General features: G+C 52.0%; 1 protein-coding gene across 2 annotated transcripts; it reads right to left on the minus strand.

Moving 5' to 3' along the window:
• Positions 1-2,120: 2,120 nt before the first annotated feature.
• Positions 2,121-20,878, minus strand: PHYHIP (phytanoyl-CoA 2-hydroxylase interacting protein). 2 transcript variants are annotated; one of them, XM_074939934.1, is made up of 6 exons: positions 20,452-20,878; positions 18,168-18,195; positions 10,680-10,863; positions 8,483-8,657; positions 7,046-7,163; positions 2,121-6,487 (listed from the first exon to the last, which is right to left on the minus strand). In XM_074939934.1, exons 3-6 carry the CDS (start codon positions 10,842-10,844, stop codon positions 5,953-5,955), a joined length of 993 nt encoding a protein of 330 aa, XP_074796035.1. In that variant the 5' UTR covers positions 10,845-10,863; positions 18,168-18,195; positions 20,452-20,878; the 3' UTR covers positions 2,121-5,952. The 2 variants fall into 2 exon arrangements, with proteins under 2 accessions (XP_074796035.1, XP_074796034.1); XM_074939933.1 differs by lacking the exon at positions 18,168-18,195 and having other exon boundaries at positions 20,452-20,873.
• Positions 20,879-25,128: the final 4,250 nt, after the last annotated feature.

The following is a 25,128-nucleotide window of genomic DNA, read 5'->3' on the forward strand; positions in this document are numbered from 1 at the left end:
GCCATCAACTCTCATGCTCCCCTGCACAGGCTGCCCACTGGCCAGGGGTCAGGAGGGACCCTGCACTCTCACCCCTGCCTAGCATTGTACTGCACAGTTGGCCAGGTGCGTGATGCAGATGTGCCAAGCCTCACTCATTCTGGATTAATTGCCAGGCAGCTTCTAAAGCGCCTTGCTCTTGTGGAGATGGATTTTGCAGCATTTTAGATGAGTAATTTAAAACGTCTCACTGGCAACATCTATGAAATCAGAGGCATTTAAACTGTCACGGCTTAGAAAGCTCTGCATGAGTGAAGCTTTTATTTATTTTTTCACCACCCCTGAAGTATCTGGAATTTCCTACTGATAACAGACAGGACACCAGTCTAGATGGACCATTAGTGTCCCAGTACACCTGGAGGCAGGATTCTGTGCTATCTCAATGCAGATGGAGACCAAACTAGATTCAGATGGAGACCAAGAGAGAGGGCATGGGATCTCTGTGTAGATCGAGACAGGATACTGGTGCAGTTGGAGACCAGACTAGATGCACCCATGTTCTAGTCAATACAGCAGGAGACCGAAATCCAGACTAGACTGATTTCTGAGCTGCTGTGAAGTAGTGAGTTCTGTGTTCCGAATCCGGAACCTCTTCCTGCTTTGTTTGTGTTCATTGCAAACTCTTTTCCTCTGGTTTGCAGGCACTTTGTGCACTGATCCTCAAAGGTACTTAGGCACCTAATTCCCATGGGATAAGGTGCCTAAATACCTTTGGAGATCAGGGATTTTGTGCCCAGCTCCAAAAGCAGAGCATTAGCCAAACTCTGCAGACCCCATTGCAAAGTGAGTGGCCAGTCTGTGAGCAGCATTCGAGTCACCACAGGGCAGATGGGGAGGAGGGGAATGGACCCAATGGGCTGCAAGATCCTCTCCACCCTTACAGGGAGAAATACTGCAGTCTTCTGTAGTGATAACGCCAAGTAGGGTGGGCCATACTCCACAGTCCTTACTCAGGCAAAGTCAAGCATAGAGTAAGGACTGTAGGATTTAGCCTAGTAGAAACTCTTTTATAAAGCTATTGTGCTTGGGGTCATTACTGTAGGATACTGTTGTGTTTTTTGTTACCGTAGTATTAATTACTGCTGAGCAGTGATATGCTCGTTGAAATTCTGTAATATTATTTACTGTAGGATAGTGTAGCATTCATTTCTGTTGACCATTGTTCTGTTTTTTAGTGCTATAGTATTAAATACTGTTGAGCTGTGTGGTCAGGTCTGTTTCTGTGGAATACTGCAGTATCAATGACTGTGGAATCGTGTAGCAATTCTTGAAAGCAGGGTAGAATTTCTAGTTCATCCTGCAGGCTAGTCCTGCTGTGTGATGACCCCATAATGTCATGGCTTAAAGCCAGAGCAAAGTCACCCAAACGTGGCCCTGTTAGTGTCATACGGAGGTTGCTCTGATCTGGCTCACAAGATCATTAATGTCCCCTCAAGACTCCGTCCATCCATCCCATTGCAATTGTGGTGGTAGCAACCACGGTCCATTCCTCCTTAGTTGGTGTGTTCCATGGGGGCCTATTCATTCAGGGTCCTATACTGATCCCCGTGTTTTGAAGCATCAGCAGGTGGGAGAGGGAGAAGCCAATTTGGTAGCCCGTCACGAGTCTGCTCAGGAAGACCTTCATGACAGAGAACCCCAAAAGGAAACAGGGAAGCCATGTTAGCCACCCCAGGAGCACCCCAGCTGTACAAAGAGGCCTCCATGGGGGAATGCCCAGAGGTTATTGAGCTAGAGGATATCTTGAGGCCAGGAAGGAGGTCAGGTACCAGAGTTAATTAACAGGTCATGGTTGCTGGGGTGGGGTGGGGACTCTATGTTCACCATTGCAACCTCATCCATTTTTAAACTTTTCTTCCTTTTGACCGTAGAAGATATTTCAGGCTCCGTTCAATTGGGAGAGCTTCAGCAATGGACCAGCCACTGCAGCCCCACCCCTAAGTTTCCCACTGCCACACGCACACCTGTATATAAAAGCCCTTTCCTTGAGATTGGATCACCTCCCTGGCGCAACCCCCCCCCCCGGCCCCACACACACACCCCGCTGCCCCGAGACGCCAATGCAAGCAGCAGGCTGGGCTGCACACAGGTTGTTAGTTTATTGATACATACTGTCAGCACAGCACAGGTTTGTAAGGGGTTTTCTTTACAGCGTGCATCATACACAGAGCCTGGGAAAGCACCACATCAGGCCAGGGACGGTGCGGACGCTACCACACAAGCGCCATGCTGCGGTTCTCAGCCACGTGCGGGGCACAGAGGGCAAAGGGGGATGGAGTCTCTCAGAACTGATGTGGCCTCTTCTGGCTCCCACCCTGATGCTGCGGAAAGGGAAATCTAGCCTGCGTCGTCTTTAAAGGGACAACAAGATGTTCCCAAGCAGAGATCCACTCCCCCCTTGTGGAGACCCTCCCAGCCAGAGCAACAAAGAGATCCTGACTCTCCCCTCCTGGTCTCATGGGGGCACCTACGTCAGGCTAGAAACAGTCTAAATTCAACCAACCTCCTGCCCCATAGTGTGCGTTACACCAGCCTCGACTCCCCGACTGTCACACGCATTGGCCAATGGGCAACTTACAACCCCCTTACACAACACCTCTGAATTGGGCCCACTGATTCAATGAGTTCACAGTCAGCTGTGCCACACACCTCCTCCTCTGGTCTCTAGAGAAATTGTCAATCCCACTCACCACCTCCCCCGTCCAGCTGTCTCTAGGAAAGGCCGATTGTCACCAACCCCCTCCTCCTCCTGTCTCCAGGGAAGACTCTCCGGTTATGTCTACACTGCAATAAAAAACCCATGGCATTGGGTCTCAGAGCCCAGGTCAGCTGACCTGGGCTCGGGCTGCAGGGCTACAAATTGCAGTGGAGATGTTCCAGCTTGGGCTAGAGCCCAGGCTCTGAGACCCACCCCCCTCGTCAACCTGGGTCAGCTCGAATGTTTATATTGCAATTTTATAGCCCCACAGCCTGAGCCCGGCAAGCCTGCGGCAGCTGACCCAGACCAGCCAGAGCTGTGCCATGGATCTTTCATCCCATTGTGGACACACCCTTAGTCACCACCACCCTCCTCCGCCTGTCCCCCAGGAAGGCTGACTGTCACACCTACCACTCCCTGCCTGTACCCATCTCCAGGATATTACCTCAATTCCCACATGGCCATGAGCAATGAAACAAAAGTCACTGCCAATCCTGTGGCCTTTGTGGGAGTGATCTATCAACTTTACTGCTTGGAGGCGCTTCCGACGATGCAGCCTCTGTGTCAGGATCAGCGCACAGGCCAAAGACCAGCCAGGAAACCACGCACTACCTCTGCACAAGCCACATCCCAGTGGACGACTGGGGTTTTTCCAGTTGGCATGGCTGGATTTTGCGGTACGAGGGGCAATCAAAAGCTAGTGTAAAAAAAGCCAAGGTCCTTATCGCTTCCCGGCTGCAGCACTAACAGCCCAACACAGCGAGGGCACACAGCAAACACTGCACAGCTGGATGCTCAAGCACCCCAAACGCCACTAAGAATGAAAACACTACTGTGCTCACCAGAGCTGGGCCTCCCTTCCCGGAGCAATGGCCAGGGCTGGAAATTTCCCTCTCCCTTTAAGGGGGACTGCTTGATAATAAACGCCCTGCTCTGTTTCTCTGGGCAGCCGGGGACATGCCGGGTATAGAATATGACTGCTCACCAGGCACCTATAGGATCTTTATCTGCTGCTAGTGGCTGGTCTACATGAAATCTGTTTGTGAATCTACTACTTCTGCTGCTCGCAGGGGGACGTGCTCCTTTAACTCACACAGTAGCAGCTCAGGCTTTGAAAGCTGACGGTTCCAGGGTTCAAACCCCCTGCTGGTGAAGGGGATGGCAATCAGAGCTCGGGGACGCTGAACATCTTCCAGCTGTTGGTACCAGAGTCCTCAGTTCATTTGCTTGGACCTGCTGCTTTGGATGCCCACAAGCTCCTCCGTGGGTCTTATCTGATTTCCAGATGCCGAAAAACCTCTCCACACAGAACATCCCTGTTGCCTCTGTCCTTCAGGCCCTGGCCCCAAACTGCAGCGGGCTGTGGTGAAAGGGTAGACTCTGCATCTCTCTTCCAACTTAGGAGATGCCCCCACATCCTGTCCTGTCTCGGGGCCAAGGGCAGCTCGCAGGCACGGCTAGAAGGCTGACGGGCGCCTCACGCCACACGTTCGGGCGGACTGGGTGCCAGCAGACTCCCCTGGAAAGCTAAAGTTTTCACACAGCACAGAAAGCCCAGCACTATTTATAAAGAGGAGGGAGAGAGGCCCAGCCTTGGGAGGAGGTGGCTGGTGTGGAGAGCAGGGTGGGCCTGGGGCAGGAGCTTAAGGAAGTTCTGCTAGGCTCAGGCTGCCTCAAGTGATGGGCAAGTTAGGTTGAAGCTAGGATGGGGCTCTGCTGTGAATGCCTTGGGATCTAGCCAAGCCTCTTTTCTCCCATCACCTGGAGAAAAACTCAGCCCTCAAGACCCCTCTTGGGGCAACACATCAGCAGCCGTAGCATGGCAGGCAGATCATGCCCGAGGGACATGGTAGCAACAAGGAGACCCAGCACTCTGATCAGCCTGGTTCCATGGTGCCCAGTGGCGGGAGGCCAGGGGAGAGCCATGCTTGGAGGTGGGAGTGGGCAACGGGGACAAAAGGAAGAGAGGCAGAAATTGCTCCTCACCCCAGAAGCTGGCAGGTCACTCCAGGACCTGACTCAAGTTGCAAGCAGGAAGACTGCATTCCTCTCCCCACCAAGCCGGGGTGGGGGCTCGTGGGCAGGGCTAGGCTCCAGCTGAGACAGGGGAGCAGGTACATTCACGCTGCAGCCACCCCCAGGAATTCCAACACACCCCAGGAGTGCCACGGGGCCTGTCAGGACCTGCAATGGGGCTGCTCGCCCATCCCACAGGGTGCTTAACCAGGTAAATAAAGGCTGTGAAGCAAGAAGCTCCATGACAACCTGGGGCTGAGACAGAGCCGAGATGGAGGGAGCTGAGGGTGGGGTAGCTGTATGCACTTTCCTGAGCCTGCCAAGCCCCCAGTAACTGAGTCTCCCAACCAGGAGGAAACAGCAGGCTCTAGTTTCACAGCTGGCCATCTCAGCTAGGACCCACACCTGGGCTAGGTGGCTAAGTGCATGCTGGGCTCACAAGCCCCCCCACCCCGTGCAAATCTATCTCCTGGGTTAGGAGGCTGGCTCCCAGCTGCAGTGTGACAGACCCTTCAGGGCGCCCCAGGTGGGAATCAGGTGGTAGGTGAAGATCTAGCCCACCTGGGCAAGGTAGGAGTTGACTGAGCACTTAGCAAAGGGCAGGGTTCGGGGGAGTAGCGGAAAGGGAGGGGCTCATTGAATTGACAGGGTGAGGGAGGGCTGAAGGGGCAGACCTAGGAGAAGGGGAGCTCATATCAGAGATGGAAGAGCTCCGGGTTCCCCTGGTGACAATCTTTCCAAATTAACCCAAAGCTCCTGTTCTTTCCAACTTGAAAATGGCAATGAATGGGCAGCTTGGTTCCGAGGGGGATGGCGCTCACACTCCCCAGTGGGGCAAGTGCGGAAGGGGGCAGGTCTTTCCACCTTGGCGTGAATCAGATTAGCAGCCAGCTCAGGTGTTTCCCTTCCCAAACTGACAGAGGTTTGTCTGCAGGAGTCAACGGAGGCCAAGATCCCATCTGAGTGGTACCGGAGGTCCTCTCCCACTAGGGCCGGGATCCTGTCAAGTCCATATTTACATTGGACAGCGAGATTGGAAATCCACAGTCCACGCTCACTCCAGCCACAATTCCCATCCCAGTTTCCACCCCTGGCCCCATCCCAGACCACGTCCATTGCAGAGAGCCTCAGGTTAGTCCAGTCCTGCCTCATGCATGCCTCCCCACACACGCATCCCCTCCAGCTCCCCCCTCAAGTCACTAGCGCCCCACGCTGATATTGCACGTCTTGCAGCTGGGGTCCTTTTTGGCATCAGCAGTGGAGAGGCTCATGAGTTGGTGGCCGCTGATCTCTCCCAGTACACCCACGCTGAGGTCGACGGGCTCGGTGTATATGACCTCCAGGATGATGTCCTGGGCGTGGTGATAGACCAGCTCGCCGTCCTCCGTGCAGCAGGTCAGGAACTTGTTGCAGGAAATGTCCAGCTGGGGCAGGCGCTCCCGGCAGAAGTGGTCTCCCGGGGAGCCCTTGGGGGCCAGCACCAGGACGACGTAGTGGTAGGCGGTGTACATGCAGTAGAAGTCCGCAAAGTAGAGGTTGGTGTTGGGGCTGAAGAGGCACTGGGCGGGGATCTGGAAGCGGTAGCGGCCGTAGGGTGAGTCCTGGGGGGGCTGGCCTGTGTTGAACTCGGTGTTGCAGCTGAAGAAGATCCCGTGCAGCATGCCGCTGGTGGGTGAGCCATGGCTCCCGCTGTTGTCCTTCAGGGAGGGCTTCATCATGTTCCCACAATGCATCCTGAGAGGCAGGGGGAGAAAGAGTGAGCCGCAGCCTGTCAGCCCAGCGGAGGGGGTATGGCTCTTGTTCTCCATCTGCCGCACTAGAGACTAGCTGCTCCTCAGGGTTACCCCAGCACGCCCCACTGAAATCCAGGTTCGGATACTATTTGCTGGTGTGGGTAGAACACAAGCTTGTGTTGGGAGCCTAGTGGTTAGAGCAGGGGGTGAGATTGGAGTCAGGACTCCGGGGTTCTATTCCCAGCTTCGAGAGTGGGGTGGGGTCTAGGGGTTAAAACAGGGGACTAGGCATCAGGACTCCTGGGTTCTATTCCCAGCTCGGGGAGTGTGTTTGAAATCGGTTTTACTTTAGAGTGGGTGCAGATAGGTCTGGGACAGGACAGGGCCAGAGGGGAGACCAGCCTTGCAGTCCCAGCTCTGTGTTCTTTGTGCCCTCTCATTCTAGGTCAGGAAAACATCTCCTGGAGATGATGCTTCTCCCCCCAGGCTCCCTGCATTTGCTAGGCTGGGTGTGTGTTCCAGCCCTGCTAGGGGAGCCTGTGCGGGTAGGGGGTGTTACCTGACATGCTGGAAATATTCCTTGTGCTGGTTCCTATAGAAGACAGAGAATCTGAGCATCCTGCCCGCAATGAGCTCAGCCTTCTCCTGCAGCTGGGCCAGGTGCTCCTTGGCATAGTCTGCAAGGGGGAGGGAGACATTCGACATCAGTGCAGCCAGCTCCCCTCCTACCCACCCCTGTGCAACCTGCCAGGCCCCTCCCCATCCCCTCCGGACAGCTGGCTCCCCCTCTGCACCCGTGGCAACCAGACAGCTCCCCCTCCCCATTCCCACCTTTCTGCCTCCCTCAGATGGCTGCAGCAAGCTCCCCCCTCCCCTTGTTTATTCCCTCCCCTGCCTTCACAAACAGTTCCCACCCTTTCCCCTAGCTGGCAGCAGCCAGCTCCCCCTCCCTTTGCTTCCCCCTCAGGGTGCGACTGGCTCCCACACCCTAAGCCTCCCACTCTTCCACTGTTGCTCCACAAGACAGGGTTTTGCTAGCTCTCACCCCACACCGCCACACCGCTTTCCTGTCAGCCTCTGTTCTGCCCCAGAGTCAGCAGCCCCCACTGCTCTTGGTTTTTTTATATGCCTTTAGCCCAGGATGCTCCCACCCCTCTTGGGCTGCCCTGCACCCATGCCCCTCTTCTGTCCCCTTTCCCCTCACCCCTTCACCAGAACACCCACAGCCTGCAAATAGGCTCCTGCCCCAGGGGCAGGGGGTCTTTGACTGCACAGGACGCCCCTGCTTAGCAGCACCATTGCCCCGAGGCGCTGAGAGGACTGGGGATTGTTGGGGAACAGAGAGCTCCCTGGGAGGGGACAGGGGATGGGCAGGGGCACAAACAAAGCCTCCCTCTGTTGACTGTCACTATGGAATTGGGGTGGGGGGGGTCAGTGGAAAGGCTGTGGGGGGCTCCAACCTGTGTGAGAGCAGAGCAGGGGAGCAACAATTCCCCCCTCTGCCCCCACCCCAGCTAATGCAAAAGAAAGGAAATCTACTTGTGGGCACCGTGCTGGTGGCAGCTGGTCTGTGCCAGCCCCCTCAGACTTGGCAGCAGGCCCATTAGGGAGCAGTCGCTGGCTAAGAGAAATGGCTGCACAAAGAGGCTGGAGCCCCATGGGGGCAAGCCATGGACAGCTCAGTTCTTGTTTAATATTCAAGTAGCGTGAACCACTCCCACCCCACAGCCCCGCCAGGGCTCACACAAGCAGCATGAACTCCCCAGACCTTGCATAAGCGGTATAACATGACAGAGTTTTTTTCTCCCCAGGGCAGATCCAACGTGGGTCCACAGTGAACTCAGCTCTGAGAACCAATTCCCCTCTGTGGTGCAGCAGGCTGAAGATTCCCTCCCGAGGATGGGCCATAGGGGTTCATCACAGTCTGTGCCAGCTGGGCACGGACCATGTGGCTGAGGTTCCGCCACCAGCTATTGCACACGCAGGGCACACTCACCCCCCGTGCAGAACTCCACGGTCTCGCTCCAGCCGGACACCAGGTACTCCCCATCACTCTGCTTCACCGCTGTCTGCACTGCCACGCTGTACTCTGTCCTGGGGCTCAGGAACCAGTGGCCCCTCACAGTCATGGGCAGTGGGACTGCCTTGGCGACCAGCTTGGTGGGCACATCCTGTTCAAGGGCAAGAGCCATGCAAAAATAAACCAGGCTTGGGATCGAAGCAGTGTGGCTAGTGATCCCCTCCGCACCACAAAGCCTCCTCCCACAAGGAGCATGACACCCGGGCCCTGGGAAATACAGCACCCATCCAGGAATAGCCTCAGAGCATTGCACAAGGCTGATCTGGCAAGACCCTTCAGCAGCTCAGCTAAACTGGAAGTGCATGCCTGTAAAAGAGCCCATGCCTGCCCATGATGAACAGAGAGGCAGGCCATGGAGACCTTGGGAACACCCTTCTTAAAAACAATCCTAGTCTATTACAATGACAACAGCCATGGCTCCACAATCTGCTGTACAGTAAGCTGCATGACCTACTGGTGTGGAAAACTGTCAGGTATATTGCTGCAGTGGCCACTACTCTAAAACAACTGTCACTATTAATATGTTGCTCTTAAATAGCATAGACTGACCGAGAATGCTGTCGAATTCGCTATAATAGAATACCACTGCTGCCTAGCATCACCCTCGCACTCGTTACCGTAGTACACTGCAGAGGAGCACTGTTACTAATATCTGTTACTGTAATATTTGTTGCCATAGTATCTACTGAAGTGGAATACTGTCGTATCTGTTACTGCAGAGTATTCTAATATTCATTAGCATGGTATTAATATCTGTGGAATACTCTGGTGCTTGTTATTGCAGAATAATTTATTACCATGGTATTTACTGTTGTAGTACCTGTTACTGCAGAATATGTAGTATCTATTGACTCATTGCAGTGGAATATTGCAGTACTTGATCTTGCAGAACATTGTTGTCATTATTGCCATGGCATTGGTCACTGTGGAATACTGTAGTACGTGTTACTGCAGAATGCTGCGGTATCCATTAACATAGTATTCCGTCCTATGGAACACGAATTCTTTTCCTGTTTGAGCAATGTCTGAGATGGTGCCTTCCATGTTGCACCACTCAGGTGCCAATATACCTCCCACCCCACCCGGCAAGAGTTGTGCCCAACTCCTCTTGCACGCAAGATGGGCAAAGAAATCTCACAGAGCCCTGGAAACAGCCAAACAAGCTCCGAGGTGTCCTGAAAACCTTTGTTTTAAGGAATAAATTGCCATGTCAGTAGGCCACAAAAGCATCAGTGCAGTGCAGTGCTGTTTCTGTGGCAACGGCAAATGCTGAAGAGTCAGGAGACGTGGGGGAAAAAGACGCTTATTACTGGGGAGGGGAAAAAAATAATGTTTAACATTAAATAGCATCACCGTGGTAACCATCCTGCTAAAAGGATCCTGAATTAGTGACTCTGTTCCAGAGGGAGAAGGGAGAGTGAGTAATTCACTCCACGTCTCCTCTGGTTCTGCGTTGGAGGGTAGGTTTAGCACTCTTCTCCATGCTGATTTGGGGGGTACAGCTACCTCCTCACCCATCCCCACCCTGGTTCATGGGAACAGGCCCCAAGTCTCCCAGGGCTCTGGCCCCCTGGCATCAACTCTCCTCGGCAAAACCTTTTAACTTCACAGTAGAGTTGGGTGGGGAAAGGAGGTTCTTTTTCCATTAAAGCCTGGCTCAGGCATCTCGGGCTGGTGACACTAGTGGGCTGAGAGTCCGAGGGGCTGAGATCCAAATCCTCCTCCCACTGAAGGATTTTGACATCAGTGGGACCTGGATTTGAACCTGACTCTTCTAGTTACCCACAGCAGCAGGCACAGCGCCCCCCCATGTTGTCCCCAGCCATGAACCCAGTCCCTACCCCGAAGGGACCCCTTCCATGCTCCATAGGACATGCACTCCTTGGGTCCTCCACTGAAGCTGCCAGCAAAGGGACCCAGTATGGAGGCATCTGGGATGCAGATACACAGCTGGAGGAAGAGATGGCAGCTGATGGGCTACACGGGGAGTGACTCAGCGCTGGGCTGAGTACTCGGAGAACAATCGTTGGCTGAGGGTGGCCACAAGCATCCAGTCGCTGACCACATTTTCCCCTACCCCCACCCCCAGTGGGCCGCCCCACCCCTTGCTCACCCTGTGTTTGAATTTGTTGGAGTTCTTGTTCTCCTTCTTGTTGAGGTCGATGAAGTAGTGGGTGACTCGCTCCAGGTCTCCCCCGTCCATGGCCCAGGAGATCCGGAACGAGTCACATGTGATGTTGTTGATCTCGATGCTGCGGGGGGTGGAGAGCAGCTCCATGGTCCAACCCGCCTGGCTCCTACAGCACAATGAGGGGATCAGTACGGTGACGGGAAACCAAGGGGTAGAGGCCATAAAATCAATTGGCCTCATGACCAGATCCAGAGCCCATTAGAGTCAATGGACAGACTTCCCTTCACCAGAGTGGGTTTAGCCTCCAGCCCACAGCATGGCCCCAGGGCAGAACCCCCTGACCCAGCATGGGACTCCGTTGCAGCTTCCCATCCCCGATGTGAGAATCTGGGGGGGTGCTCTGAGGCAGCCCCTCTGCCAGCACTGGAGAGAGAGTACTCCGCGGAGGTGTATGTTTACACAGCTATCTGGATGCACACGCAGCTTCTGTGGGCACAACTCTGCCAATGGGGAGTGAAAATGCTGGCCCTAAATGAAGGGGGGGGGGGGCGAGGCGGAAGAGCTGTGACTTGGGAGGCATGGGTGCTTGCATGGCTAGGAGGCCAACCTGGGAATGGCTGAGCACGGCCCAGCTGTAGAGGAAGGCTGACCTTGTTGTTAATGCACTGGCCCAGGACTCGGGGGGAACTGGATTCCATTCCTGGACTCCCTCAGCGCTTTGCATATGTCACTTACTGTCTGATTTCCAAAGAGACCGTGCTGTGTGTCCACCATCGATAGGCACCAGACTGGCAGCGCACGCCGTGTTGAGCGCTATGGAAAAATCTGGCCCCCGCTGTGGGTGGTGAGCCCTTGAAAAACTGACCCCTCACCGCTCTGTGCTTAAATTCCCCTACTGTAAAAGGGGGGCCACTGACACTTCCTTGGCGGGCCTCATCTGTCTAAGGTGTGAGCTCTTTGGGGCAGGGGCTGTCTCTGATCCTGTGGCCATGCAGGGCCCAGCATGATGGGCAACGATCTCGGTTGGAGCTACTGGAATACAAATAATAACACAGAGAATAGCCCTTCCCAAAGAGCCGCAACTTGGGCAGCGATTCCCCAGCTTCTGTCATTCTCTCGCTTCCTTTCCCCATGTATGTGCCCCTCTCATCGGAGCCCTAATTAATTCCATCTGAATCCATGGCGCCAGCTGAAGAGCGGGTGTCAGCCCACACGGAGGTTTGACAAAGCAGCCGGCACCTTGCAGGTGTTGGTGCCAGCAAGTACATCGCAAGCCTTGAACGGGACAGATTCCGAGCAGATGGTGCTGGGGAGGGAAGGGGCTCTGGGCCAACAGACGCAAAAGGAGGAGGGATATGAGGGGTTTTTTTTTGTTTTGGAAGGAAAGGAATTGCAGGCAGGGAGGGGTTGGAGGCTGTGCATGCCAGGAGCTAGAGAAGATGTGAGAATGCCAAGAGGGGGATCGGTGTGGTATCTGGGTAACCCCCAGTTTTAACATCCTGGCCTTTGTCATTTCAGGCACTGCTTTCCACTGTGCTTAAAGCAGGTTGATTGCTGTTGTTGTACAGAGGGCAGGGTGCAATGGCAGATGGCCATATGCTGCAGTTACAGGGGAAGTGGGGGTTTCTTGCACATGCAGGCAGCGTGTTGTGCATGGATCAGGCAAGGGAAAGTGAACAGCATATGCGGGGCATGCAAGGTGCATGTATGTGCAAAGAATGCAGATATTGTCCAGTAAGGTGTGTTTTGGTTGTGTAGGTGGTATGTTTGGAACATGTGCATACAAAGTACATGTGGTGTGTGAGCAGAGGTAACGGGTTCACGTGACACCTGCATGTGTTACATGTGTTTGTAGTGGGCAGAACCCATGGGTGCATGTGGCATGGATGTAATGTGTGTGTGTTCATGCAACGTAAGTGTGTGCTCTATGTGTAAAAAGGGCACCTGGTGAACTGGAGATTCACTCTGGGTACAAGCCCTGCATGAGGCCCGCTAATGAAGTGGGTTCTGCTATGTATTACTAGCTACCGATGGCTGCCAGTAGGCAGCTTTGGGGTGTACATGGAACCTGAGTGGTACATGGGCAGAATTTCACCCAGCATTCAGCATGAGTGCAAACAGATTTCCCAAATGCACTCAGCCCCCAGCAGCCCCCATGGTGATCCTGGGAGCCCAGTGTTCAGAAAAGCCCAGCACCCAACATCTGCTCAGCACTATGAGCTCTGGGCCAACGTGTGGTGTCTGGAGTGGTTGCATGACATTATTTCTTCCACGCCTCTTTCATTTGCAGTGTACCCAAGTCTGTGACCTTCATGGATGCCAGCAGCTTTGATGTAGGGATTATTTAAGAAGCAAAAGGCAAGACAGCCTAGGGCTGAGCTGAAGCTGAAGTTCCTTGTAGCATTATGAGGCCTGAGAGGAGTTTTGTCCATAAGGAGGAACTGGGCATGAGACTCTAAGCTCACACACAGAGGTATAAATCAGGAGAGATTTCACTTCCACCTGCTTGGCACAGAGGGTGGTGGTGGGGAGATGAGATGTGACTTGGGGAGGCATGGGTGCTCTTCTCCTGCAGCACTCCCTGGGCGGAGGGGAAGGTGCCCTGCCAAGAAGCAACCCTTATAATCTAGGTGTTTCTCTTTAAAGGGATGGCACTATATTTGCTTAATGTGGGGAGGGAAGGAGGGGGGGGCGGAAGAAAAACAACAACATAGGACTTAGAGTTGGGGAAATGTATAATTACATGTAAATGTTCTCCCGCACCAGCTGTTTGTGCTACAGGGAAAGCTGCTTTTATGCCCAAGGCCCAGCCAGCACTGAGGCCTCTGGGCTTGATTCTGGACTCTACCCTGCCACTGATTTGTTGTTTGATCTTAGGCAAGTCACTTCCCCATCCCGCTCTGTGCCTCACTTTTCCCATCTGAACAGTGGGGATATGGGCTACTGTTCTGTTTCATGGGGGCAGGGAGACTCTGCCCATGGATATTTGTAAAGTGCTTTGAGATTGATCCTCAGATGAAAGGGGACAGAGGTATTATTGGCTGAGGTCGGGCACACTGAGGGGCACACTGAGTTGGCCCTGGTGAGTTTTGCATTCACTTCATGTTGCTCTGGCTTCTTTGGAAACAACTGTGCAATCCGTTTCAAAGGGTGAGGCTTTCATCTGGAGAGAACAGGTCTGATCGCCTGTGCTCCCGTGGGGAAGGGCACTGGGTGAATCACGAGCAGCTAAAAGGCCTAATTCACCTTCCCTTTGCTCTTAGTGCCTGTGGCTGAGCCCTCCCCAGCTAAGGAGGCTGGGGTCTGGTCAGTGCTTGGATGGGAGAGCTGCTGAGTGAACAAAAGTGGTGCTGGCAAGTCGGCATAGGATGTTTGGAGTCAGTATTGAAAAGCTGCTTTCCGATGAGAAGTAAAATCAAGCTCTAACTAAGCTGCTGTGGCCATTAAAGATCCCTTGGTGTTTCTTCCATTAGCAAGACCAGCATCTACTCTCCCAGGGATGCTACACGGCCTTTAGAAGGACGGATTTGCAAATGTTTCTCTTTTCTCTTCCCCGCCCCGCTCCATCTCTCCCCTCCGCCCACCCCCTGCTCTCTCACATGGGCACCAGCTCCTGCAGCAGGATCACAGTTTGTTTCGTGTCAAATTTCCCTAATCGTCTTTCTTCTCTTCCCCCCTGCCGTGATGGCTCCTTTGTGTTTGGGAAGCAGGTGCTTTTATTTATAGCTGCCACATGAACAGCCCACACCTTCGCGTTTTGTTGCCATTTCTCAGAATTCAGCGCATCGGAATTTAACCCTGCGATGACTCAATAAATCCAACCATAGGGAGTGTAGTCGTTGCACAGCACCAGGCACTAGCTGAGGGGGGGAAGGCTGTTACCTGGGTGACGCACTTTTTAGAGGGTCAGTGCCACAGTTAGAGCGGCCCCCACTCAGGTCCTTGTTAACTCTTTTTTAATATGAGGGGGAGAGGAGATGAATCCAGGCATCAGCTTTGCAACCCTACAATAATAACCAACTAGTGTCAAAGCAACTCGAGAATAACAATCAACCCGTGTGCACATCTCATAAGCAACCCTACAATAATAATCAACTGGTATGTAAAGCAACTTGAGAATAACAACCAACCAGTGCGCACAGCACTTCTGAAGAACCCTACAGTAACAACCAACCAGAGTGCACAGCCCAAGAGCAAATCTACAATAACAACCAACCAACATACACCACACACGTGAGCAACCCTACAATAATAACCTGCCAGTTTGCAGAGCCCTGGTGAGCAGCCCCAGTGTGTGCCTGCACTAATACAAACCATCATGCACGTGGGCGGGAGCAATCGGGCGACAGGAGTGGCAGCCCGAGCCCACTGTGGACATGGTGCTGCTAACGACTGAAGGGGAGATAATCCCCAACCCCAAATCTCTGTTGGCTGGATTCTCCTGCCAACCACCCTGGTACGGGCAGAAAGCTCTGAAAGCCACAGCTCTACACGGGTGGGGGCCCACCCAGCGTGAAGCACCTGCTGATAAATAGCCAGCGGCTGCTGCTGGTCTCAGCTGTGCTGTTTGCTCAGAGACCGATCCTTGGGGATCCGGCCAGGCCATTAACGCTGTCCTTTAAATCAGCTGCAGTCCAACCTGCCGGCAGGCTGCCTGGTTTAATGAACAGAACTGTGTCTTGTGACTGTGGCTGAGGGCCTGATGCAAGGTTCCAGGGAGCAATTCATTGGCACCCTTCCAGCCCCGCTCGGCTTCAGCATGGGTCCCATTCGCTCAGCACCCCCAGACATTACCAGTATTTTTCCTTTCTCTATTGACGCTTTTTTCTCCCTTCTCTCCAGTGAATTTAGCTCTGGTGAAATGTGCTGGGCTGGCCGCACTGGGGAGGAGCAAGGCCCTCTGGCTCCAGGTCTGATGCCAATGGCTCTCTGGAGCAAGAGGGGAGTCCAGCCTCCATGCCGCATTCTGTCTTTGGCCTCCCTGCTGAGGCTGCTGGCAAATGAAGGGGAGGTAGTTGTGGTGGTCAGTGTGTTTGTAATAGCCACCGCTGTCCACCGAGAACTCTGTACGAATTCACAGATCCAGTGCACTGATGCCATTTTCCTCCAGCACCTCCTGCTAGGAGAGGCTTATCTCTCTGCAGCATGATACCGTCCAAGGAGAGGAGGTTCTTTGTGCAAGCTCAGCACTTCCTGATGATCAAGTTTGGCTTTGAAGCAGCTGCATCAGGTAGGCTAAAAGCTCAGCCCTTTGGCTCCGTCTGGTTCAGGGTGGCAGAGGATGCAGGAGGAAGAACTTGGGGAGAAATTGCTCCAGAGTGATATTTCTCAGCCTGGCTGTTCTTTCCTCTGGTATCTGGAGGGAGGGGGGCAAAGGCATGGCAGCTAGAAGCGAGGGGTGAAGGAGAGAGAAAACTTTGTGGCCCCTTGGTGTGGCTGCTTCTGTTCCTAGCACAACCTGTTCTTAGGGGGACAGCACTGCCAGGAATCCAAACAGAGCGGGAGGGAAGCTGGGTTAGGCTTGGAGCCTGGAGCTCAGGAGCAGATGGAGAGAAAGAGAGCAGGAGGTGGATGGGACAAAGGAGGGAGGGGGGTGTGGGAACAGACCCTGGACTCCCCCATGTGCCCTGTTGATGCACTTGGGCGGAGCTTGGCCAATGCACCTCACAGAGCTCAGAGCTGACCAGGCCCCTGCCCCACAGCACTTACAGCCCAATAATGGGCGGACAGGGAGGCTGGCTGGATGAATGAGCTGAAGTGAAATGTGCCTCTCCAACTGCCATGCAGGGAGGCCGTCAGCGCCCGGCTAACCTGGAGACCCATCTCAGCACCGAGCAGGGCTTAGCAAAGCATAAAATACTGTCAGGAGCAACTGCTTGCTGCTCTGCTTTTGAAAGTGCTCCACAGGGATCTGGATGCCCCGAAGCCCCAAGTGCCATTGGAAGCCACTCAGCCAGCATTTCCAGTACGGGTCCTGACCTGCACTGAATGTACAAGCAGCTCTCACTGCGGAGCATGGGAGTGCACAGCTAGGGCCATGGGGCTAGTGAGAAGTGAGATTCTTGTGTACCCCTGAGCAGGGTCATCCCTGGGTTCCCCAGCAATAACACAGCACAGTCCAGAGGTCCAGTGAGGAACCCTGATGTGGTGCATATAGAGAAGCTATGCTTTTGGAAGGGAAAAGATACACACACAGGTCTCATCATGCATGGGGTGCCACCAAACAAAGTCTAATCTGCAGCCCTGCGGTCAAATTTGGTGCAATGTGTACATGTGTTTTTATTACGCAGACCTTGGCAACGGGGATCAATGAGGGGATTTGGATGGCCAGATCAGATCCATCTCTGGCAGCAACTGGCATAATGTTCCAATCCATTGTTAGCGCCAATTAATAAGTGGCGTTTGAAGAATGCATAGCAGGCTGTTTGGCTCATCTGATGCACATGGGCTCATGCAAAGTTAGTCATAAACGCATGCAGATCTCCCACGCGGGCAGAGGCGTGAAGGCATGCATGGCGATCCGCAGAGAGAGGGAGAGAGGAAAAGGTGCGTGTGAAGAAGGAGAGATTCCTACAGGAGCATGCTCAGATACAGAGAAGTGAGCACAAAGAGAGAACATGCCTGGCAGTGCACTGACATGAAGACATACAGAGAGACAGCCACATCAGACATGCATGCAAAGCTATTGTTTAGCTTGGGTATGCACAAGTAGACAGAGACACATACATGTATGGCAAAGCACATATATGAACAGCGACAGGGATATGCAGATAAACACAGGTGCAAGTAATTGCTTGGTCTCTGTTACTGGAAAATATATGCAGGTATGTACAGGGGAAAAGGCACATACACAAATGGGGATGCACATGCACGAACAATGATAAAGAGACCCCTGCCCAGAGCGACATACTCAACTGGGTGTGTAGCTGTCACAGAAAAAGAGCTGTACACATGCATGTATAAAGCAAGGCACGAGGGAATAGCACTACATATATATGTCCAGTAATGGAGAGGAAAACACACAGACTCAGGGAGATGCTGGTACACACGTGGGAAGCTATTGCCTTGCTTCTGTGTATGCAGACATGCATGGCGATGCATACACAGGAATGGGGCAAATGGAAGCACATGCATGTTGAGCGATCACCTTATCCTTGTACATGGTCAAAGAGAGATGCCAATGTGCATGTACAAAAAGACATACAGGCACGTACAGAAATGGAGACACATACATATGCACACCTGTGTAGCTCTCACTTTATCTCTCTGCATGCTCATGGCACACCGCACAGTTATCTGCCCGAACAGAGGCAGGCACATGTCTGAGGTGCACGTGCAGGCACAGAGAGCCCAAGGAATGCACAGATGCAGCTGTCACTCCCTCTCTGTGCATGTTCAGAGAAAGAAATATACAGAGACAAAGACACACTCATGCAGAGACACACAGGCTCAGAGGAACGAGTTACCTACACTATGCAGAGGCAGAGGAAGACCTGGACTGGGACATAAACAGAGATGTGCACACGTATATGCACACACTCATGTAATTGTGCACGCCCATTTCACATACACACCCCCCACCCCGCCATTAAAGAGGGCTCCATTCCAACCTCTGATTCGTAAATTAAAAGCCACTTGACTAAAGGGGAACGAGGAGCCTTGGCCAGTACTCAAGGGAGATAGCTCCCACGCTTATAGCCCAGATCCAAAGCAGGGTATGGAGAGAGCCAGGGAAGAGCAGAATGTGTGTGGGAGGCGCTGGTCTCCTCAGGGACTGATGCAGAAAAGCCTAGCAGCCTACCTCTGATGTGAATGCCACTTCAAAAGAAGGGACGTGGGAAGCAAACCCAGCCTGTCCCAAACCCCTGCCTCATGATGGGGACAATTCTGACCTCCTTGGCTTGTTCCCCTGCATCTCTGCCCCTTTAAACTCCAGTCCCTCTCCCCACATCGGCCACCCACACGGTCTCCTTCCAGCCCTCTCACCCTCTCTCAGAACAGCAAGCTCCATTTTCACCTGTCTGATCCAAACCAGGGAGATGGAGCAGGAGGCTGTTGGAAGAGATGGGCTCCCTGCTGTTCAACAGATTGGCTGGGTGGCCTAGGGTTTCTACTGGCTGCCTACAGGAAAGCAATGGCCCCCTGTGTCCCCTAGGCTGTAGCAGGCAGAGTAATTCCCCGAGCAGAGCCTGCCAGCAACTAGAGAACCTGAGCTGTAGGGAGCCAAGGTCACCAAAGGCAGCATGTTACCGAACCTCAGAGATGAGTGCAGGCAGTATGAGGGTGCCGCTCATAACCTCCCACTCGCATGCAACCCCTCCCTCCTCACAGCCCTTCCACCCCCATGCAGACATACTCACCTGCATGTCCACCTACACATGCACACACACCCCACTGCCTGTACACAAGCACATACATATGATCCATACATACCCACTCACAAGCAGGTACACACAAGGAGATGCACACCCATTCACAGCCACTCAAACACCTGAGTATACACACACACACACACGCCTACGGAAACATACATAACGACAGGCATACAAATACAAATGCACCAATTCACATTAGTGCACACAGCCACATACATACACACACATTTCTAACTGTATATGCACAAGTACAGTCACACAAACACATATGTACGCATACATACAAACCCACTCACCCACGTATATTCACAACCACCCATCCGCAAGCACATACATATTATGCATCCGTGCACACACTCACAACCACACACATGTATCCACTCATATCACAATCAACGCATCCGCTCACAGCCATGTACACATAAGTACATCTACACCTGCTCACAATCACCCATAAACATATATACATAGAACACATCCCTATATATACATACCATACATACCTCCACATGCATGTCCATACATGCAAACTCAGAGAAAACCATGCACATGCATGAATCAAACTCATGCATAGACATCCATTAACATACATACAGACACACCCTGCACCCATATACTTGCGCACACGCTATACAACCATGCACATACAGTACATACACACCCATTCACAGATACTCCATACTCACATATATCATGCAAGCACACTCACCCACTCACAGACACCCATTAACACATATACTTGTACACCCCCCCCCCCACACACGCACACAGACACACCAATCTGGTCTCCAGTGGCAGCTCTTTTTAAGAGCATGGGATTTTAGGCTGTCAGAGCTGCATGGCACATTCGCCCCCATTCATGGAAACCCAGTTAAAGTTCTCCGATCTTCCCCATTCCGATCGGCTGTGTCGTGAAGAAAGGAGAAGGTCGTTTCCTTGGGGACAGTGAAAAGCAACGTGACAGGTACAGCTGTCTTCTCAAGCCCTTGGAACAGATTCCAGGGCTTGGAGAGATTGACAGATGGAGCCCTTGCCTGGGCTGCTTAACCTCCCTTCCCCTGCTGTACTGTCTTATTATATGGGGGCTTTTCCTGCCTCAGGGCTTCTGAAGCACCATCCTCTCTATTATCACTTACCTAGTGCTTCCTTTCCTCCATGCGCTTCACCAGACTTGACTGATTAATCCCTGGGAGGGAGGGATTTCTTGCTCCCATTTAACAGATGAGGAAACAGAAACATAAGTGACTTGCCCAAGGCCACGCAGTGAGTCAGTGTCACAGCCGGGCTCAGCACTCCGGAGTTCATGGCGCCTGGTCTGGTGCTCAGAACCACACACACACACACACCCCATCTCCGAGTACAAGGTAAAAGTGCCTTACCTCTCTCCACAGGGAACCTCTGACGCGAAGAAGTTAGTGTGGCTGCCTTGTGTATTAAATGTGTGTCAGACACACAGCTGGGGTGAGGTTTCTGGTTCACAAAAACTTGGCTGCAAAAGCAGTCTCTCCAGCTAGGTGCTGCTGCTTCCCATGCAGTCCCCTGCCTCCTTCTGGGCTAATGCTCCTCGTCTGCCTCCGGCTGCTATCGCTGCTACCCAGATTCTTGCAAGCGCTAGGAAACAGCAGACACCCTAAAGAAGAGGAGGAAAAAAAAAATCAAAGCAGCATGGAGGAGAAAAAAAAATACAGCCCTTCTCCACCAATCAGGTCTCAGGCTGCAAAGCATCAGGTGATGAGCAGCCACGTTCCCTGCCTAGCTTCCCCAAGCTGCATCCTCCGCTGTGCAGGGATAGCAATGTGAAATTATAGAGGCTTTTCCTGTGGTGGAGGGTGGGGAGTCGCAGGATCTGGGGCAGGATCTGGGGCAGAGAGGGGAATTTGGCCTTAGGATGGGTGCAGAAGCGTGACGTACTGCACGCATGGTACCAAAAATGGGGAGAGACTGGTGGTCACTAAGCAACGCTGAAATCTTATCTGAAACTTCAGAAGAATGGGCCAGACTCAGCCACTCATTTGACAGGAGTTGCAGCAGTGATGTATTTGAGCAGCTTTAGGCACAATGCTTGCATTTATACAGCAAGCCCTGACCCTATTCATACCTGGATGCTTATTGGTTAACTGGGAATTGTTAACTTTGTTGGATTCTCAACCTTATTCAATGTCCAAATTTTTCACAATCCCCTTATATTTACTATAAAAGTAAGAATAAGACATGTATTGATGATAATATAAGCCCATATAATTTATTTGTGTGAGTGTTTTGAGAGGTTGGCATAGCATAATTGCCCTTGAAGGGGAAGGTTTTGTGAGGAGTGGAGAAGAGAGATTTTCTTTGCTTTAGAACTGTAGTAAAATTTTCAGTGCTTCATGACCCCTCTGGCTGCCTTTCATCACACACACACACTGTCCACACCCCACCGTGGGGTTGCAACCCCCCATTTGAGAAGCGCTATCCTTGTGGACAGAGTGGGGTAATTGTCAGGATTCCTGGGTTCTGTTCCCAGTTCTGGGAGGGGGGTGTTCGATTCATAGAGTTTAAGGCCAGAAGGGACCATGAGATTATCTAAAGTGCCCTCCTGTAGATCACAGTTTCACCATGATGCCAGTATGGAGCTCAATGTGTTGTGTTTGGCTAAGCCATCTCTTCCAGAAATGCAGCCAGGCTTATGTGAGTTCCTCAGCCAGAAGGCCCCTCAGCATCCTGCCAGGGCTCCTCCTGGTGCAGGGAGTGCAGTAAAACTTGCAGAGGAATCGCAGGGAGCGGAGGCGGGCCATGGACGCTGGACTTTCCCTGCCCACATGGTGGAACAGTTTACATTCCCAGTGGCTTGGATGGAAAAACCGGACGGTCAAGTGAAGGGATTTCAGGTTGAATGGAAGTCTCTCCATTCTCTTCCCCGACCCCACAGCTGCCCCATCGTGTCACAGAACAGCATCCCCTGGGCTACAGCTGGGACCCGCTCAGTTGCACATTGAGTAGAGGTAACCGAGATGCTGGTAATTACATCATCCATCTAGCTGTCAGCAATCCAAGGGCAGCCGGGATGCTGCCACAGCTGCCCGGCAGAGCCCCTAATGATGTCTCTCTGTCACTGTCCCCTCTGTCACAGTCAGAGCCTGGCAGAACTTGCAGTGCTGTCAAAGGATAGTTCACCTGCCCTAGCCTTGGGCTTCTCTCAGCCCTAGGCTCATTGCCAGGGAAGCAGAATGGGGGCAGGGAGAGAGCAGGTGTGAGGGGTACGTGTGAATGGTCATCTCAGTGAGTGTTTGTGTGAATGTCCGTGTGTGTGAGTATTTGCATAAGTGTGCAACTGCTTATGAGTGTACATTGATTTGGCACCTAGATACCTTGGGCACCATCTCTTTGCTTGTGTTATCCCTGTGCAGTGAAGATCAGCTATGACCTAGTCCCTGTGCTCCCTCAGTATGTCAGTTGCACCGATTTACAGCCCACTTAGATTTAGTGATGTGGAATGGCCATATATGCCTGATGTGATTTAGAATCATAGAATATCAGGGTTGGAAGGGACCTCAGGAGGTCATTAAGTCCAACCCCCTGCTCAAAGCAGGACCAGTCCCCAATATTTGCCCCAGATCCCAAATGGCCCCCTCAAGGATTGAACTCACAACCCTGGGTTTAGCAAGCCAATGCTCAAACCACTGAGCTATCCCTTCCCCGGGGGGGGGGGAGGGAGGGGGAGAAAGAGAGAGAAGCTCAGGCGTGGACCAAGCGGACCCTAAATCTCTCTATTCTGGATGCGTGAAAGTAACCCATTAACTCTTATTAAGTGGGCCCAAGTGGTTCATGGGCCTTGGACTGGCCTGCAGCACAGGGGAGAATTCACCTGAAGAGCGGATGTGATCCTTCTAAAGGGTTTGTAATTAGGCATTACTATCATCAGCTTATTCTGGACAAGCAAATCTGAAATTTCCTCTCTGTGTTCTGTTCCCCACCTACAGTGCATAATGAAAATTAAGGTTAATTAGGAAAGGATGAATCTAGAGGTGCATGAGAGATTGTCAAACTTTTAGAAAGTATTTTTTGTAAGTGTGGCTTTGTGAAACGTTTGTGAGTTTTGCAAAATGTCTGCCTATCTAACTGGATTCTCAGCTGATGCAAATCAGCATAGCTCCATTGAACAGGTCCCATGTATACCTTTATTTTTCAAGAGAACTCTTATTGAAAATGATGAGCCCAATTCTGATCGCCTTTACACTAGTGTCAACATGGGATCTTTCTATTTATTACTCCAGATTTACACTAGGAAAAGTGAAATCAGAGTTTGACCCATGCATCTATTTCTAATGAAAAGAAAGCCGGTGCTATGCAGAGAATAGAGATTCTGGTTTAAAAGTAATTCTTGAGTGGCTTCTAGCCTCTTATAAAACAAAGTTTAACAAAAGAAATCATGTTGCAGCCCAAAATTTGTGTTTGGACAGAGCTAATAAGCAGAGCCTCAGAAGTCCTGTTCGAAATCTAGAACGTATGATTTTCAAATAGGATCAAATTTTGGCAAAACGAGTTCTCTCTTCCCTCCAATTAATGGGTTTTACAGGCACCTTCAGGGGTGACCGTACAAGCACAATTGCCGCAGAGATGGTGTGGATACTGCAGAAAACAGGACAAAGGAATATGGAGGTGCACAAGGACCGACTGCAGCAGCATCCTCTTCAATTTACCGCTCTTCACCTAAAGTGTTAACATGCTCCATTACTGCAGTTTCATGGCACAATAGAGGTAATGAAGGAAAGTTTTATTTCTGAGGGGCTGGTTTCAAAAAACACCTTTATCTTGGTGCGTGAAAAATGAATTTGATAGCAACAATTTCAGCTAGTGGGATTTTCTCTTAGGCTTGGAGAGCCCACTTTCATTGCCGATATACCTCCTTTCCTGCAGAGGTGTTAAATTAAAGCCCAGCACGACTATAGATTTTTCTATTTTCACTTAGCACTAGCAAGGAGATACTTGAAGCTCTTTCGTAGCAGGCAGCAGCCACTGACAGGAGCGAAGGACTGTTTTGGTTTTTATAGAGCCAGGGCTTGATTTTGAAAAGCAGCTTTGGATTTTTCTCCAGCAAATAATTGCAGGCCTGGTTTTATGGGGTCAAATGATTGGATGAACCATGCTTTGACATGTAGCTGCTTGGCTGCCTCTTGGAAACCAGGTGATTAGACATCACAGCACTGTAAAGAGTGTCTGCAGAATTGTGTCTGGGTGTATAGTTGTGTGGGTGCAAAACTACTGTTGCAAGTATTTCCAACCCCCAAGCATTCAAAACTCAAGAGCCGGTCCCTGAGAAAATCATGAGTGGCCTAAAATTCATGAGATTTTAAAAAAATAATAATGTTTTGTGTTTTGGTTTCTGAGCCTTTGGAATGCGTTTAGGTCACGTTCTCAAGCTTTTTTCCAAAATGAGAGCTAGAAACATACTTTTTTCTTTTAAATTAAAAAAAAATCAGTGAAATCTCATGCAATCCGTATCCTCCGGGAGCTGGGGCTTTTAAGAAAAACAGTAAGTATTGCAAGAGTTGGCAGCGCTGATTTGGAGAGAATGAGACCAGGGGCATCAGGTAGTTAAAGCATGGATGCCACTAGTAAGCTTCTAGCAGCATTTACCTCCTCTCATCCTGGGGAATCGTGCTAGTGACAGTCTATCGTACAATTCTTAGCATGGGCATTTTGATGCCAATGTGATCTAGAGGGTTGGCAGGATGATTGTGTCGTTAGCATAGGTAGGTATTAATCGCAGTAGGGGAGGAGAGTGATTGGGAGTCTGGACTCCTGGGTTCTATGCTTGATTTGCCCACTTATGTCCTTTGTCACCCTGGCAAGTCAGTGCTCTGCCTCTGTTTCCCTCCCTGCCCACTAGCTGCAAGTATTTCCTCAGTGCAGTGGGCGCCCCTCACAAAGATGGCTCCTCCTTCCTCCTATGCCAGAGGTCGCCCTTCACAAAGATGGCGGCACGCTCTTTTCTCCATTACGCGTGCGTGCCCCTCACAAGCATGGCGGCGCGGCGGGAGTCCCGCCACTTCCACTGCCCCTCACAAAGATGGCGG

This window comes from Natator depressus, chromosome 26, assembly GCF_965152275.1.
Source record: "Natator depressus isolate rNatDep1 chromosome 26, rNatDep2.hap1, whole genome shotgun sequence".
Taxonomy (NCBI): domain Eukaryota; kingdom Metazoa; phylum Chordata; order Testudines; family Cheloniidae; genus Natator; species Natator depressus.